This window comes from Solea solea, chromosome 11 (assembly GCF_958295425.1).
Source record: "Solea solea chromosome 11, fSolSol10.1, whole genome shotgun sequence".
Classification (NCBI taxonomy): Eukaryota; Metazoa; Chordata; class Actinopteri; order Pleuronectiformes; family Soleidae; genus Solea; species Solea solea.
Genome location: NC_081144.1, coordinates 7,589,376 through 7,608,658, shown reverse-complemented (window position 1 = coordinate 7,608,658; position 19,283 = coordinate 7,589,376). Strand labels below are relative to the sequence as shown.

The 19,283-nt window shown below is 41.1% G+C and overlaps 1 protein-coding gene across 3 annotated transcripts in view; it reads right to left on the bottom strand.

The window, feature by feature from the left end:
- Positions 1-18,823, bottom strand: part of scube3 (signal peptide, CUB domain, EGF-like 3) — a 112,339-nt gene extending 93,516 nt beyond the window's left edge. For all 3 annotated transcript variants that reach the window (XM_058642583.1, XM_058642584.1, XM_058642585.1), the window contains exon 1: positions 18,478-18,823. In XM_058642583.1, the coding sequence (XP_058498566.1) occupies positions 18,478-18,577 (100 nt within the window). In that variant the 5' untranslated portion in view covers positions 18,578-18,823. The remainder of the gene's footprint in view (positions 1-18,477) is intronic.
- Between the last annotated feature and the right edge of the window lie 460 nt (positions 18,824-19,283).

Here is a 19,283-nt window from a genome sequence, read left to right as displayed (position 1 = left end):
TAAAAGAAGACGAAATAAGAAGAACTTATTTATGGTTCCGAATGCAACGCCACCATCACTATTACTCAGTAAAACACCAGGAGCAACAGAACAACTTGAGCGTCCTCCATCCTGGCGTTATTATGATAGAGTAGCACAATTGATGACACAGGCTTGTTGGGCATGGACTACGTCATGTGGCTGACGTGAATACATTTTCCAGAACTTTGAGGACGTGCGGTGGAAACGCAAACCACACACATTACCGGGAATTGTTTCCACCAGGTAAATAAGTTCCTGCAAATAAAAGTTCTTGGAAAAGTTGGTGGAAAAGGGACTAAAGTCTCATTTTCTTCAAGCATTCTCTGATACAATAGAAAATTGGCCAGTTCCTGGGACCAAATCTAACATGGTAGCATGAGCCTTTATCTTTAAAACGTCTGCCCACAGCACAATACATCAAATGGCTGGTTTTGTCTTGGCTAACTTCCCATGCAGGAAAAATATCTTCAGCGATGATGCAGGCAAAGCAGGAAACTGCCTGAGCCAAGAGCTGAGAATGATCATTCAACTCTATAATCGTCTCAATTAAGGGAACTAAAATGACACTATAGTCAGAAACCATATCATGCCACTGGTCCTGTAAAAGGACAGGGCATAGTGGAGAAATGTATTAATCATTAAGCGTATTATTGAGCCATAAAATCCCTTGTGACATCCTAAAATTTTCCTCTCTAACCCTAACTCTGTTAGCATTCAGTTTGACAGTTGCATGAGTTACCTCCAGATCCTGTGCTGAAGTTGCAGTTTCTTTGGGGCTTTTAGTTTCTTTGGGCTAAATTTGCTTGGCATGCTTCAGCCTTTTGTTGTCAAGTGACGGATTTATTTCATATGAGGCCTTAGATTTTGGTTTTATGGCACTACAATTTATAAGCAAAGGGAACAGCAGACCCAATATGTGACAGGGTTAAAGAAGATTGGCACCTACATCTGAAACGCCTCATTCATAAATGCAAAGTTCTGATAAATGCTGACGTACATATGGTTTGATCTGCTTTCTTTTTTTTACAGCTTGTGTGTCACTTTTTGAAGTACATCATTTTTATTAATAGGCACCATTTCTGAGGATCAAATGTTTGCCTGTTCAAACATGTTGAAAAAGTCAACAATTTCCACGGGGAATCATTTTTCATATGACTGAAGCACCTGGGATAGTTTGAGCTCATTCCTTGCTAAGTTTCCACAAAGCTATTTAATCATGCAGGGCCCCTCTGAGCCCTCTATTGATTTATATTATGTGAGAACAATATCAATTCACGTGAAGAGCAGCCTGGGTCCTATCTCCTTACGGTCTGTCTTCCAAGATAAGAGCAAGAGAGGTCAGGTGAGGAAGCGTTTTTCAATAAAGGGAGTATTAATCACAGCTAAAATATCGGTCTTATTGTCAGCTTTCTTTGTGCCAAGTCTCGGCGCTAATTAATATTCATTATGACAGAAACTCAAAGAATCCCTCCTTTCATCTTGTTATTTATGTTTCCATCTGCGACATCAGTTCACTGTAGCTTCCTGGTCTGCTTGCATGATTTTACTTAGACACACACACACACACACACACTTTTCATACATAGATACAGATTTTATAGATTAACACATCCTCTGTAAGTTCAATGTGCTTTTTCCCAGAAAGAAATATTACAGCAAAACAAGACCATAAAATATGTCTAAGTTACTTTGCTGTACATTTCAGAGTTTAGAGTTTTAAAACAAACAAAACACACACTAAGCACCTAAACCGGTGACATGATGTAACTGTGCAAAACCTGCTTCCTCCTCAAACAAATCACCAATCAATCGATCAACCAATCGATCAATTATAGCTGACAAATCTACACTACAACTGTATCTTTGTGCAAGTGCGGGTCTGAAATGAAGACGTGTCAGAGTAGACGGCTGAAAGCAGAGAGGAAATTGACAACAGCATCTCCGTGTTTCCTTATTTCGGAAAATATGACAAACACAATCTTGCAATGTCTCATTTTGGGGTTGCAGTAACCATTTTAAACTCTAAAGGGCGCTGTTGTACATATTTTTCATACACCATGTGTACGATAAGTTATGACTTGATCACTTATTTGATGCTATTAAAAGGGGGGATGAAACATCGCCGAGTCCTTATAGGTGAAGGAGGAGTACTCGGAGGACCTATTCTCCAAGATCTGAATCCTTTAAGAGGGACATGTGGAAAAAGAAATAATAAACACATAAGACATCAATTTTATCGTCTTTGGTGTGAGCGCCACAAAATAAAGATTAAGTAATCATGGCCCCGCATATTACAATAAACCACGTCTGTCAGAGCATTGTTTTAAAAAACGTCCACCCATAAAAGTTACTGGGAGTGTTCCAGTGGACACACAGACAACAAAAGCTCAATGTGCTGCTCTTGTTGGAAATCCAAACTATCTTTGCAATGGAAATAAACATGTCAGAATTAATACATCCTTTGGTCCAATCCCGAGGACACGCCTCTAAAAGCTTGAGAGAGAAAAAACTTGCAGCCTTTCCGTAATGCTGTACTGGTAATTGACTCATGCTCGAGATTAAAAGATTGTGTTTTTCACTGGGAGTTCATTTCATTCTTCTGTGCTGAGGAATCACTGTTGTTGGGAACAAGTCAAGGCAGTGGAGGATGAAGCCGGCGCTTCCAGACAAGGATGAATAAACAAAGTCAAAACAAGAAAACCAAAGAAGAAAGAGATGTTGGGCAATGCTCCGATGTTTAAAGAGTTTCTCCTGGAGGGATGTGTCATTGTGACTGTTGCTTTAGCTCTCCTCTGGTTCGCACACTTGAGCATATTAAAGCCGCAAATAGCTGGAACCTGTGTTTAAACCCACCAGTGTCACTCTTGAAATATTGAGTTAAATGATTTTGTTGGGAATTTTGACGGAACTGAGTCATACGATAATGACGCATGTTCTCTCTCCCCTGGAACTGATTTACTTCATGCTCTATTTGTATGCTCAATAAAAGTTTAAATTTGCAGTGTGTCAAAACTTCAATGAACCCTCAATGAACTGCAGCGTTCTCTTGACTGGGTCGGCCGATAAATAGGATTTATTATAATTGTATTAAATATGTGGAGTAAAACATTCTTATATTCTCAAAGGTGATGATTAGGAATGTTATTTTTAAAATCCATTAGTACATTTGTTCCTAAGCAGCCCCCATATGCATGTCAGAGGGGGCAGCTACATGCTGCTGGCCGTGGAGGTGCGACCTTGTCATTGGCGCTTTCCTCCCTGATTAATGTGAAGGCCCCGGGATAAGCAGCGTATTTAACTGGGCCAGTTTGAGGGGGTGTTAGCAGGAGTAAGACTCAAGAGGGGAGAGCGGCGCGAGTGTGTGGGAGAATTGTTTGGCTGAAGGTGTGCAGTTCAAACATAGGGTAATGTTTACTTTGAGTGTTGAGACCCTCACTGTTTGCTTTGCTCCCCCTAAACCATCACCTTTCCTTTAGATACAGAAATAGACTGAGTGGTGCTGGGACACCCATAGGTGTAGCTTTCCTCATGACTGCCTGCAGCCAACTCTGAAATAATGGTCAGAAATATGGACCAATGGACGCATTCAGCTTCAAGTCAGCCGTAAAATATTCAGCTGTGTTTTTTTTCTCCCGACAGAGTGCGACATTTCTGAACCCAAAATTGTCTTTATTGATGAAGGCATTTTCAGAAGAAATGCTTCATTTTTATGAGCCCCCTTTGCAGCAGAGGAGGAAGGGTGCTGGGTTCGTTTCCATAAAAAGGTGTTCTTGGGATCATAGTGTTTGTCATACGATGTATAATTACACAGAAACAAGTATTGTAATTATCCATCTTAGAACCACACTTACACTATACTTAGGGTTGCGGTTGAGCAGGATGGGGTTAAGGTCAGGATAATTACTTGAGGTACAGAGCAGTAGAGGCTGATTGGCTATATTCTGTATGAATGTCACTCTTTTGTCTCTATTTCTTTTAAATTATTCAAATGAAAGCTCAACTCAAGCCACTTTTAATTTGTTCTAAAGCAGCAACAGGTCTGTGAACATGAGCAGGTTATTTAAAATAAATAAGAAGGCTGAATATTTTTTTCCTCAAAGAAGAAAACACAATATTTGAAATTACAAGCATTGTTGATCGATGAAGTACACTCACTTTTCCAACTTCTCCCAGTTTCTCAGTTTATGGATGCTTCATTTTTCCACACCACACTTGTGTAAGGGCCACAGATTCGTATGTGTTATGTTACAAAAATCACACAACTGTGATCACACTGCAACCTGAGATTTCAGGTGAGCCCAGAGAACACAGAGAAGTTCATCTCATCGCAGGAGATGAACGTGAAAAGAGCCTTTTTATTGCAAATCTACATCAAACTGCAAAGCAAAGCTTAAGAGAAGCAGGAATAAGAAAAAAATGAGTTAAAGAGAAAGGGAAATCTTTTACACATACATATGCACAAATTAAATATTTGTGCATATGTATGCATCAGGTAAATACTGGAATTCAAAACTCTCATCCCATTAACATTAGTGTATAAATCCACTGCTGTTTAGTCCACAGACTAATGTGATGCAGTGATTTGAGTCCCTGCTTTGATCTGGAAGCCAGAGAGGAAGCAAAGACAAGGTCAGGAACTATGGCTGGTTGTCGCAACATTATCACAGCACACAGTGAAAATGTAGTGATAAAAAAAATGTGCAGGACATGAAAACTGCACAACCTGACCCCCCCACCCCCCTCCACGCCCTCCACCCCCTCGCCTCAAAAAAAGTGGTTTTGATGAAATGCAGACGTCAACATTAACACAAAATTTAGCATCCCACCCCCTCCTGCTGCCCAGATCCCCCCTCAGCTAATGAAGGGACACAGTGTTGGCTGTCCAACGGAGCTCTAAAAAATTGTGAATAAAAATATCAACTGCTTCCATTTGGGATATTTACACTCATCCTTCACACACTCTAAATGTTTGGGAATCATGACCACTGACTGATCCAGCGCTTTCAAAAACTGTGATCACAACTTCAAAAAAACCTGGGTGCCTCCCTGCTTATGTCCACCAAGCATGAAGCCTCAGTTTAAACAGAGAGCGACGGGAAAATGAATAGAAACACGCAAGCAAGCAATGATATGTTCAAATCGAGGCCTCTGCCTATTACACACGTCTCTTTAACACGTTAAGTACAGTTGACATGGGATGAAAAAGTTGTACGACTTCCTGGAGGGAGTTTTTCCTGAGTTTATAAACTGATGTCTGAAGCAAATAAGAGGCAAATTAAAGACGCTACTCAACTTAAGCTCTGTATCTGCAAGAATATGCTGATACGATGCATTTCTCCATACAGGATAATGCCATATATTGCCATGCATATAGTGTATTTTAAGCGAAACCTTCATGGTAAAAATAACGTCATGATGCACAAACAATATACAGTTTTGTTTGTCTAGTGAGAGAAATGTCCGAAAGCTTACTGCCAACTAGTGGTCAGAGGCTTAAATACAACCAACCAGCAAACCCTGCATTTAGAACAATAATTATTAGGGATGGGACGATACCACTTTTTCTGTGTCTGAGTATCTACCGACTCCAATATTTCATTTCAAAGACATAATTCTCCATCTGACTTTAATTCACATTTTTACAGTCTGTGCATAATGAAGCATGCGATATATGGGATTTTTGGATTGTATCGGATTTTACATTTTTATCCATTTTGCCAGGAGCAGACCGATACCAATTCCCATCCCTAATAATAATAATTCCATACAGACACAGCGCTTCAAAGGATTCATAAAGTATAACAGCATGATATATCATTATTTCTCTATACTTAATTCAACCATTTTGAGCCCTCATTCAAAATATACTGCAAACACTTTCATAATTTCTATTTGTTTTAATTTTATACCATTTCCTGTACGACAATACTTCATTAAACATTAAAACCTTGTCTTTATTTTCTCAGTCAACAGTTTCATCCTGGCGATTACAGCAATACATTTTCTAAAGCACAGTAAAATGTTGTTCATTGCTTCATTTCTGCCGCGACCGACGCCAAACAACTGTCTATTCAACCGCTTTGTATTTGTGGTGCACACACAAGGACTAGACTCGACTGGTTCCCGCTCTGAGAATGAATAAAGCTATCTAAATGTTTATCATTTCAACTTCCAGGCACTCAAATGAGGAAATTAATAAGAAATATCAACGCCATAATATTTATCTTCTTCAAAATGCACTCAGCTTCATGAGCCCAAAATAACAACGCGCTCATATTCATTTCTTTTCAACAACTGTCTCCAACACCGGGGTGTCCTCATTACAATAGTTTGAGCCAACATGTTCAAGCACATTGTATCTACATCTTCAATCTGTCCCTGCCTTCATGCGTCTTTAATGGGGTGTGTGCTTTCCAACAACTCAGACAGCGACAGTGATGAGCCTGGGAGCGAGCGGACTCACCTCGGGTCATTTATAAAACATCTCAGGAGGGACTTCGGGCTCCGACTCGGTGAATAAATGATGGCCATTCTCTGTGATTTTGATCATAGAGCAGAGCATCTGGTGCTGCGCCTTGCCTTAAGCACGTGTGGCTTTGATAGACTATGACTCACAGACCTCCGGACCACCTCCAGAAGGAAAACACTTATTACAGTAATTAAGTGAATCATAGTGCAATACTAAGGGAGTGTGGAGTGAGGCCGGCATGACACTCTCTCTCTCTCTCGAATGTGGAGTGTACGGAGTGTACGGAGTGTGTCTGCTTCAAACAACAGTGCGGAATATCATGGACACATGTACAGACACACATGGAGTCTGATTCGACTGTCTAGAGCTAGACTATATCTCTGAGTGCTACCTGATGCTGAAACATGTTTTTCTTTGTCAAATGTCATAAGAAAAGAATAATTATGTAATGTATGATGATAATGGGGGCGGGACTAGATAAGCTTTTGCTTCTCCCGCTTTCCCTTTCGGTTATGTGTATGGTGTGAACTACACTGATGTGTGATGAGTGATCTAAAGGTCATGACCGAAATAAACATATAAATAAATTAATTAATTGAGCAGAACTTGTAACAGGTTCCCCATCAGTTGCCATAGTGACAAAAAACTAATTTGTACCTTTAAAGGGACTTATTATCATTCTTGGCATGTGTCCTTCACTGTTAATGATTTGCTGGCCCCATGCTGCATATTTTATACACGGGAGGGGCGGCACTTAGTCCAGCTGTGTACCTTATATTTATACAGCCAGAGCTAACTGACATGACACTCTCCCCTCTGCAAACAGCAATTACATTCATTGGTGGTTTGCATAAGCCAGATACAGTACTAACTATAAAGATGGCAACATAGCAATTACAGCACAAATGTGATATTTTTAGATGTTTCCTGTCACACGGAGGTATAAAAATCAATGGCTCTCTGTGTACGCTGCAGAGCGGGCATTAACGACTGAAGCTCAAAAATGAATGTGATGTTCAGTGGGCTGGAACTGACTGGACGTATGAATGTTGAGGGACAGCACAATCACTTCAGGCAAACATTTCACTTAAACAGACATATTGAGTGTTTAATGCCGTCTAAATCATTGTGCGTGTGCTGGATGTGCCATGGCAGAAAATGTAACGTCTAAAAGGTTTTATCTTCGCATAAAGAGGATTCCTTTAAGGATTCTTTTCATCATCCTTTGAAAGACATGATATGTGCATAATAGATGATGTGAGAGGGGGGGAATGAAAGGAGTGAATCAGCAGCCAGCTGCAACTATAATGATTATTTCATTTACTGACTAATGTGTTAATTATTTTCTCATCAGTGTTTGTAAAATGTCATAAAAATGTGAAATACATGTCTAAATGTCCCTTTCCCCCCCAACCAATATTGCAAAACCCAACATAAAATCATTTTAGCTCTGTCTTTATTGTGTTTACTTAAAATGACATTAAATGTGTTGTTGTCCTACATTCACTCCTCAAATTCTCAGACTTTACCTGCTGCACATTTTACCCAAATACATGGTTATGTGTCATAATGCGAAGCAAATTCAAAAGTCCAAGTAAATTGGTGCAGCGCTACATCAAGTCTGGCAACACTCAGTAGGCTCATATAAATGAAGAAGTATAATTGTGTTGACTTCTTCTTTTATTATAAGGCAAAGATAAAAGGCTCAAGCAAAAGTTATTACTTTTACATTTCCGCCAACAGATGGATTCTATTAAATGTGAAATGCTTTTTTCACCAAACGCACACGTCCTCATCAGTACAAAGCAATAAAAGCCAATGCATGACGGAAATATTTATGCATTTAAATCCCTTTTTTGTTGTAATTTTGAGAACAAGTTTAGATTCCTGACAATATTTCGGGCAACAGAAGTAATAAAAGTAAACCATCATAGTCAGACTAGACTATATATGATGCTGATAATCACACAAATGGATTGATTGAGAAGGTGATCAGCAAATTTTAAAAACAGGGAACTCTTTGGATGATTACAATGAACATAACTTAATTGTAATTTAGAAAATGTAGTTTTCATTTAACCAGAATTAGGGCAGTTTTATGCAGAAACAAACACAGCTTTGTTGACCACTGTTGAACCAAAGCAAGATATTTTGAGAACTTTTAATAGGTCATCATTGACTCATTTATAAGGAAAATCATTCTTTGTTGGATGAGTGTAAGAATTTAAACAAGAACAAAGATGACTCAGCATTATTAGCCAATAAATATACATCTAGAGTTCAGCAGTCGTGATAAAGCACTGCGGTGTCATATGATTTCTCCCCAAGACTCTGTATATTGCAGAAGTCTCAAATTCATCAGTGAAGTCATTCCTCTTTCTACCCAGAATGCATTGGCCAGGACACACCACATAAATAGCCAGTCCCTTTTTTTTCATCTGGATTCCTTGATGTATTGGGTTGGGTTTTTCCATTACTAAGCAGAATAGGAGCATTTCCTTTCACTTCCAGCAGTCTCTAAAGCTGGCGCTCACCATCAGGAATGTAAACACACACAGTCTGTAAACAAGGCTCTCTCTGACCCCAACCCCCCTCCAACAGCGCTGACCACTGCAGACCAGCCTAATGATGTCCCTCACTGACCCCCCCAAACTCTCAAATAGAGACGCAGACCCATTATTCAGCCAGGAGGTCACAGGGGGGAGCGGTGGAAGAGGGCACAAGAGGAGGAAAGAGGTTTTAGAGTCAGTTATGGTCCTGAGAAAGTATAAGAGACCAAGATGACAATCCCACTGATATCTTCTCCTGAACCCCACTATCCCTAATCAGTGAGTAATGGAAAAGAAAAACAAATGTGGGCTCTGTGGCTGTGGGGGTGTTGAGAATTAATGATCTAAGAGCCACTGCAGCTGCTGAGGGACAGCACTGAGGTTCCTCGGCGAACCCTCAGCACTCGTGACGGGGGCTCTAGACTGTGGGGTCAGAGTGCTGTTGACAGCGACTCCATCCTCCCCCGAAACCAACAGGGATGTTGTCAGCACAGCGCCGCATCTGTGCAGAGAACAAAGGCCACTGACGGGGTGAGAGGGAACACGGAGAAAGAGAGGGGAAAAGGAGAGCAAATTTTCTGACGTTCACCACAACACAAGCTCCAGTTGAGAGAAGCATCACAGGCCTCATTTGGGACATAATGTTCAGATTAAAGCCTCAATAAATAAACAAGCAACACGCAAGCTCTGCACTCCAACCTCCTGAGTGTGGTGGTTCAAATATTCTTTGCCAGTAGAAACTGGTGTAGCAAAGAAAGCAGCTATCCCCAGGAAAGTTAGGGGGATTTAAATTTAACTTTCTCTTTTGTTCTCATTCTAATTGCAGGTGAAATCTACAGCTTTGTAAGCCCAGCAACCACAGTGAATAAGTTGACAAATAGTGGTCGCACACAGCAGCCTCTAAAGCTACTGATAAGGTGGTATTCTGCTCAAAGAGGGATGAATACGTAGGATGACAGAGGGATCTCAGCAGCTGATAAGGTCTCCTGAGGAGCAACAGGGAATCTGCAGGATCCATACAGGCATGAACGTTGACGTGAAGGGAAAGCGGGGCCAAATACCAACGGCCCCAGTGAAAAAGTACCTGCAAAATCCTGGAATAAAATGCTTGCTTTTATGTGCAAATAATGTCTTAAATAATTTCTTGCAACTGAAAAATAAAAGTGAACTTGGTCAAGGCTCTCTGACGCTTCACACCGCCTTTACAAAAGGCACCAAAGGTGCAAAATGTTTAAGTCTTTCTGACCACTCTTCTAAAGCTAAAAACACAACCAATCAATCGAGCAGAATGACCGCTGAAGCTGAAGCATGCGTGAAGTCAGTTTTTCCCCCACAGAGCTAAATCAAAGTACCGGAAAGAAAAGAAAGGAAAGGGGGGAGCAAATTAAAATACTTTTGACAAAAGTTAAAAAATGGTGTGATCTAATGTGGGCAGTGAGCCAGGAGCATATTGCACTGCATGTAAAATAATACACATTAATCAACATTAAATAGCTACAATGCCAACACTGCACTTCAAAGAGTAACATCATGAAACATGTGGACTTTCAGTAGAAACTGATCCCGACATGAGCAGCTGCAGGTGCCTCATTTGTTGCCAAGGACATGAGACAAAGAGGGTATGAAGTAGTGGTAACTTTGTTAATATGAGCAATTATTCTACATCAACACTGAGGCCGCAACGGCCTTCAAAGGAAAAGATGAACAGAAATGTTAATGCCAACTGAACTACCATCATTTACAGAGAATATAGGGCACATAAACCAAACCATGTTCCAATCATGGTGATTAATGAAGCAGAGTCCGGTTTTATTTCTCACTTTTAGATTGTTAAATTACATTAGAGACAAGATTGCCAGCATGGTACTTTGATTTAAATGTTTTCATCATACAAGTCAATATTGATCTTCTAATTCTAGGCATAATTCTTTCAGCTTTCTTGCATTTTAATAATACTTATTTTATTCCATTGTGCTTTTTAAACACAGCACCATGGACTTAGACCATACATTCTATTGAAATTACAGAAATTGTACAGGCTTGCACTGGAAAAACAGCATTTTTTTTTTCTGAAATTAAATATGATGCTAATGAAGTTTTGTTCAGGTGTCATTTGTTGTGCCATAAATTAAATGTTTTCTCAGTGTAGGAGTAAGAAAATCAAAGATGATTCTGTTTTTAACTATGTGCCATAACCCCGAGGATTGATTAATACATAAACATGACAAAATTAATGTTACATTCATCATGATGTGATTATCTCATTTAACCTCAGTCACAGGTTGTTTTTGCTTATTTAATTTTGTTATGAGCAGCTCATTAGAAACTCAATGTGTACAGACTCACAGGCACAGTTGATGTTTTATTTATAAAGACGATTTGTTATAAAGTCTTAAGCATGGTATTGACCAGAATTTGTTGGCATAATAATCACTTAGTAGCTTTTCAGCGTCATTTAAAAGAAATCGTGCATAACTTTTAAACTTTATCAAATGCAATTAGATTCAAACCAATGTCAAATGAGTTCACATGTTTACATGTATGTTAAAAGTCAGTTTGGTTTTCTTAATGTCATGTAAACACGTGAGTCTGACTAAAATCAAGCTAGTCTTAGTCAGACTAACAAACCTGGACAATGTGATTCATAGTCTGATTACTCCTGCATGTATACGCTTAGTCAGACTGGAGTCAGACTTGGAAACAAAATTTGAGAAGACCCACTTTTGGTCTTATAAACATGTACAGCAGGTACGAAACATACAGAACTACAGCGTGATCCATCTCACTGCTCATCTCACTGTTTGGGGTTTGTTTTTCTCTGACATAAAGGTCAACAGGAAACTGATTCAATACGCGCTAGCTTATAGTGAGATAGAGCGCCACCTACGGAGGCGGAGTCGGACGTACACAGCCAATAAATCGATTTTCTCCTCCGAATGTCTACTCAAACTCTGCAAGCTGTCCAGCCTATCAGATCCACATGACTCTCTCTGGGTTTCTCAGTATTGCAGTGTTTAATTTATCGTGTTATCCAGCAACATTCCGGCGCTGCACACAAGAGAGACGCAACAGATTGGAGTATGACTGAAGACACAAAGCACAACCCCGCAAAAGGTTCTCATATTGCTCAAAAGTCCCAGTCAACCAACATTGAACGATGACCTAAGTTGGGTCGTATCTGTCGCACTTGAAAACAAATCCATCTGTCCGTGCTCATCTGATGAGAAGAGTTTGAATCAGACAGCTGTGATGCCAAAAATGTAAGTATTTTAACAAACTGTGAGTGAAGCTACAGCCAAGTCGACTCCACTGGCAATTTTCAAATTTCAAATTTTCAAAGCAATCGTGTCTGCTGCAGCTTTAACTTCTTGGCAAAGCAGGAAAATAAATGCATTCCCCAAACTGTCAAATTGGTCAATTAAAATTTTGATTCAGATCCAGACAACTATATTGATCCCCAAAGGGCAATTCACTTGCAGCTCATCACATCTGTATTACATTCAGCCAGCCTTAACAACAGTCAGCAGCAACAGAATGACACAAACAATGAAGTAATCCAAATAAATACATCACAGTAAGTCAATAAATAAATGGTAAATAAGTGCATGTCTATGTTTAAGACGCTAGATTAAAGTGTTATTTAAAATGACAGCTATCTGAGTTGTGAACAAAGCCATTTGTTTTACACCGTGGGACATCAGATCTTTTTGCCAGACTCCAGTGATCTTGGAGCAGGTCTTAACAATGCAACACAGGCTCTTTTTATCCTTAAAAAAATAGCCCACTGAACCAGCAAATAAAAATAAAAATAAAAAAACAGCTAAAAGGCTCAATAAAGGAACAGTTGGTTAAAGATCAACTTCAAACATTAAAAGAGTTCAGCATCTTCAGCAGGTAAAATCTCTGCTGGCTTCTTTTGACCACAAACTCAGTATTCAAATGTAATTTTAGCTTGCAGTCAAAAATGGTACCAAGGTATTTGCTCTCTGTCATGGATAACACTCACTTTGTGTTCACTACTGTGTCTAAAATCAATAATCGTGTCCTTGGTTTTCTCAGTGTTGATGTCACCACCCAATGAATTTATCAAAAGAAGCACCATGATCGCACTCGGAACCATTAAGCAGAGACAGGAGGACAGCATCGTCAGAATTTAAGCTCAGTTTAGCCATTTAGCCAGTTATTTATTTCTTGCAGCCTAATTTGTTGGTTCACCCTGTAACCGGTGCATACTTGCAAATATGGCAGCTCATTACAATAATTACTTTATTTTTAAATCCTTCTCCTGATAGCCAAGACTTTTGCTACAATTAAGAGTCTAAAATTAGACCAGTTTCATGCCAAGATGTAGCTTCCCCCCCCTTGGAGTTTCATTGTTGGCTGGATGTTTAAGTTTCTCAAACACCTCTGTGTCCAATATTAGGCAATTTAAACCAAATAATAAGGTCAGTGGTAACATCTTTAAATCTACAAAAGGTGCTATAAAACTCACTCAAGAGTTTTGTCTAATTTGTACAAAACCCAAAGTGTTGTGTGTCAGGAGGTGATGTTGGATCATTAGAAATAATTGGCTCAAGTTAACAATAATATAATGCAGTACTGTGCAAAAGTGTTAGACTGCCATTGTATTAGCAATGCAATCATGACCATACAGTATAATTATTTCTCAGTCAACGACTGGAACACATCCAGAAAATATAACACACATGTATGTAGTTTTACCCAAGCCTTACACTTGAAGAGCTCAATCCTGACTTCCTTAAACCTGGAGTGAGCCCTGATTATTGTTGCTGGTTTATTCTAATATTTCATGTGGAAAAATATCTGCTATTAAACCAGGTTTATTCAAGACATGCTTGAGCATTATATATCCACATGCTGCATGAGTGCTCTCTCAACTCACTGACAACTTGATAATACAGTATATAAGACCGACTTTCAGTGACATCATTCAAATCCAATCACCAATCATCACAGAATCACTGGCTTTCGGGGCAGCCCATGGCCAAGAGGAAAGGATTTGGGCTTGTAATCTGAAGGTTGCCAGTTCAAATCGTGGGACATGTAAAGGGATTTGGTGCCTCTGAGCAAGGCACCAAATCTTCTATTGCTACCCGGGTGCAGACAAGTGCTTCCCACTGCTCCTGTGTCTGGTTAGTATGTGTTCACTACTAAAAGGGATGGGTTAAATGCAGAGGTCAAATTCATTCATTATTACTTAGTATTGGTGTGTGTGTGTGTGTGTGTGTGTGTGTGTGTGTGTGTGTGTGTGTGTGTGTGTGCGCGCAAATAAAACTATTTCTAATTTGACAGACATAAAAAATAACAAAACTAGTGGAGACTTTTGCAAAGCACTGTATATTTAACAGGGAACTTTAGGTGGTTCTTAGGCTAGCAGTTTCCCTTTGTTTCCAGTCTTTGTGCTGAGCTAAGCTAACCAGCTGTTGGCTGCAGCCCTGTTCCTGTGTTTAACAGAAAGATATCAAATTATAATTAATCTTATCTCGAATCACCAGAATAAACAAGTGCAGTTCCCAACGTGTTGAACAATTCCTTTGCAATAAATCTTGGAGATGTTTGTGTGATGCTGATAAAATCCTAAAGGAGAAATATGGCTGTAAATCTTTATCCTATACTTTACAAAAAAAAAAGACAGATAGATACCCAAATAGATTGTGTGATCGTGAATTATTTAGAAGGTGCGCTTGAAAGTCTTTGGGTGGGGAAGTCAGATTTTGGGGAAGGCTAGAATCTTTGACACTCTGCTGCAGAGAGGAAAAATGTCTTGGTTTTACATTCCAGCGGCCAGGATGAAAGTGACTAACTGTCCAGAACGAAGCCCCTCTGAATCGCCTTGGGTCACAGCTTGTGCCAGACAGCTCTGACTTAACATGTGCCTGTAAACATGGTGCTCACTCTGTATGTAGTTGCAGCCTCTCTGCCCTAAAAATGAACTGAAGTGTTTGTACAAAGCTGCAGCATGGCCACGCCAAAGCAAGGAATTAGACAAACCCGGCACAATAAGCCAGAAACATCCTGTTTTTAAAAGGATTCTCCAAATGTAATAAAGCCTCATTTTCAGAAGTAAGAGCACTTCTGCCTGCTAAGTGCAATCATTAATATCCAGTCTAGAAATCACTCATCGCAGTCATCCTCATTCACTTACAACACGCCCCTAGATCAAAGACGCCTTTGTGAGTTATACTGCGTTGCTCTTGGACAGAATTGTTATCAAGTGTTTTCACCACTCAAGTAATGCCAAGATAATAATCTCTCTGCTCTCTCGGCTGCTCTGTAACAACATGTACAGTGGTTCTGGCACACAACACTTGTCAAGCACAGGCTCTCTGAGTGTCTGCTGAGTGGTAAAGAGAATCCCGATTGATCTCCTCCACCTACATCGTCAGCGAGTGACCACGGGGCTGCCCCGAGGCCTGACCGCCTCGGTCGCTCCCCATCATCACGAGAACACGACCATCAGACGGTGCGTGTCTGCTGCAGAGAGGGGGAAGATTGACTCATCACAGGAGAGCACTTTGGTTCAGGGGAGGAAATAAATGGTATTAACAGGTCAGGAGTTTAAAAGGGCTGTGTGTAAGATTATTCATGCATTCATTTGTCTGCAAATATCAAAGAAGAGATGAAGTTTCATGCACTCCCAAACAACTGATTTTGGAAGGTATATTTAGCACCAAGAATGAATACAAAAATAAAAGCTGACACTGTCACTGGAGTCATTCACAATCCACAATATACTCAACTCCTCAAAGTGTCAGTGCATCCTGAAAAATAATTACGTTGATGAAAATAAAAAAAAGTTGCTGCGGTACCTTGGCAGACATTTAGGGACTTTTGTGTGTGTTGATTTTAAGGCACACAGTCTCTGAGGGGATATGTGTAGCAGCTCAACAAATACCACTACAGGAGCTTGTCAGGACTCAAGGGCAGCACAGAAACCATACAGTCTGAAAAGAGTAACAACAGCAAAAGTGATGTCACAAATGTTAAAGTGAGACCAGTGGCCATTTTCAAAGAAGGCGGCCTCTTTTTTCTTTTCTCATTTGCCTCGATTTTGTTCTGCTACACAACAAATGCTCATAGGTTCAAGGCCAAGGGGACAGAGAACATTTTTATTTTTTATTTTTTTAAAGAGCCAATTTAAGGGTTCTTTGTGGAGTTTTGTGAAAATGTTCAAAGAATTACAGAAACAACACATTACACTTTCTCATTGTCCCAATAATGCTCACACATACACTGATGCGTGCGTGTGCACACTCACACACACACACACACACACACCGTCATCTGTCAACTAACAAAAATGAGTGCAGAGAGCAGTGAACGGGGGCAGAAGGGCCATGTACGTCTTTAATGTTGTAAAAAATATAAATAGCACTCGGCTGACGGGGAGATTTCTGATACAGTGGGTGAAATGCAGTCGCTGCGTATGGCTGACGGAGGAAAAAGAGCCACTACTACTTCATTAAGTGAAAAGGAAAGGAAGCGAGGACAAAGCAAACAAAGCAAGAGTTGGGTGAAAAAGAACAGGGTGAGTGGTTGTTGGGGGTGGGTGGAAAGAGGGATTTATCCTTCCCTCCTATCTCGCTCAAAGCGGGGACTGCAGGCAGCATCTCTAGGTAAGCCTCCCCGTCACTTGGGCCTCATATTGCCAGAGCTGCGGCTGTTCCCACAATGTGAACCAGCCCTGGATTCTGGGTCCTTGCTCCCCGCTCAGGCAGCCCAGTGTCTTTGGACCCCCAGGCCCCGGAGCAGAGGTTACACCAACATAGCCAGCCACAGCAGCATGTCAGCCCCACACCAACCGTTGCCTTGGTGCAGCTGCATTAGCGAAGAGCTCCTGACTCTGTTCGAGGGGGAAAGTGATTTGCCATGACGTCTATGGCTCCCCTCTTTCCTTTCCTTCGCTGTTCCCCGATTGTTGCTGATTGCTCTCACTAAGAAGCCTCTTCTCTCACTGTCTGCCTCGGCACCCTTAATCTCTCCTGTTCTCATTTTTCCCCTTCTTTGTCATTCCCTCCACCACATCCTTAAATCTTCTGTCCCTCATTCCACTGCTCCTTCACTTTTTTTTCTCCCGGAGTAATGACTGATGCCTGCAACACAGTGCCATGATTAGACTGACAATGATGAAAGAAAAAGACTCCTGTCTGCAACATCTGCTTTGAATAAATATTCAGCTGATAAATTGTTCTTTTTTTTCTTCTTCTTCTGTCGTTTACTTCTCAGTTACTGCATTTTTCAAAATTGCTCCCAGACTTGTCAGTGCCACAGATTTGCCCCCGACATCAAACGCTTAATATGCCCAGAAAATAACCTGAGGGCCATTCACAGTTAATGTCACAGCAGTGCTGCTTGCTTTGCGCCGGCAAACGGGAACCGGCGGAGAAGCCTATATCATCAAGTGGTCATCCAACAGCATTCGAGTGTGTGACCGACAAACAGGTGCACGCCACCGCAGAGCAACGCTCCCACAGAAGCATTCCACGCGACAATGAAGTGTGTAATCGATGTTGTGGAAAATAAAGTGAGAGAAAAGTAGTTCTAATTGCAAAATGTAAATATTGAGTTTTCCCACAAGTGGGGGCAGACCACCCAGGATGCAAAACAGTCACCCACCCCCTTTCTCCTTTTTGCCTTGTCGGCTGCCTGAGAGATGTCTTTCTGTGTGTGCAAAACATCACCAACCACAATCAACACTCACACACAGAAAGCGTGATGTATCTTTGCATGCAAATACTCCTGGCAGCCTCATCTTGCTGTTCGAGCTGTGGGAAAATTAAGCGACGGAAACCCGTGGGGGGGTAGAGAGAGAGCGGGTGCTGAGGGGATCAGAAATTGAGTGTGTAACACCATGTCTGCCTTGTTCCTGCAAGGTGCCAGACTTTTTTGATTCAGGAGGGCCCAGGAGGAGCGGGATGGTACTGTAGCTGCAGTGTCTGACAGACACAGGCTCCTCCATGTGTATGTTACAGGCCAGTGTCAAATACTTGTCTGGACTGTGACAAATACCTAGTGGTGGTCTCACTACAATTATACCTACTGGACCAGCAATGAAACAGAGCTGTTCACACTGCTGCTCTTTGCTGTTTGAAGATCAAAGAAAGCAGCAGTGAAACTTCATTTAAGCCTCATTATGTTTCCTGGTTAAGTTCATATAAATATAAAAGGAAGTGAGTAAAGTGACACAACAACAACAAAAGGCAGTTCAACTGATGGAGCAGAGTCACTAAAAACTTAACAACAAAAAAAAAACTTCACTTCACAAGGGAGTTTTCACTTTTCCCCTCATCTCCAAGTGTCACCTTTTCCAAAAATACGCACAAAACAAACACAGTCTACGGAGCAGATGCGTGAAATAAATAAATAAATAAATAAATAAATAAAAAAGCTACCACAGTGAGGTGAAAACTGACTTACCTTGAGTGGTTTTACTTCCTGAAGCTGACTGTTGGACAAAAGCGACCAAACAGAAACCCACAAATCCAAGGCTCGCGCGTATCAAAGCGTGCACATACATGTTTCAACTTTCACCGTGTGGAGTTCAACACGAGCACTTCTCTCGGATTCTGCGGTGCGATGGAGCACAGGAGAGGGTGAGGAGCGCGCGCGTGAGTGTGAGCGTGTATGAGTGCGTGTGTGTGTGTGTGTGTGTGGGTATATAAAGGTCTCTTGTTATTCCCTCAGCTGACAGGAGACTGGTGCGATCCTCTTTACGCCTTGCTTGCGTGAGTTTCAAGTGATCGTGGGTTGAGGAGAGGAGCCCGACAGCGCGGAGCAGAGGAAGGCTTTCGTGTTATCATGTTTCGAGCCAGACCGCTGTCAATTTAAGAAAGGAGAGAGAGAGAGAGAGGGGGAGAGAGAGAGAGAGATGGAGTGAAGCGGCGGGGTCTGAAGGGGGAGGAGAGAAACAGAATCGTCCGCGCTGCGCTCCGAACTCCTCCACTGCTGCTCCTTCTCTTCTCTGACTGGCTCCCTCTAACCCTTACACCCCCCCCCCCCCACACACACACACACACACACCACCACCACCACCTTTTTTTTCTTTTAATTTTAGCAGCTCGTGTAGGAATTTGAACACAGGTGCTGTTAGGACTGAAGATTACCACGTGCGAAGTGGGAGGAGCTCGTGCGCTCACCTGGACCTGTGCACTACCACCTGCGTCAAAAATTAATAATAAATTATTTTTTTTTTAAAAAGTAAAAAAAAGACACAAAATGTGCGG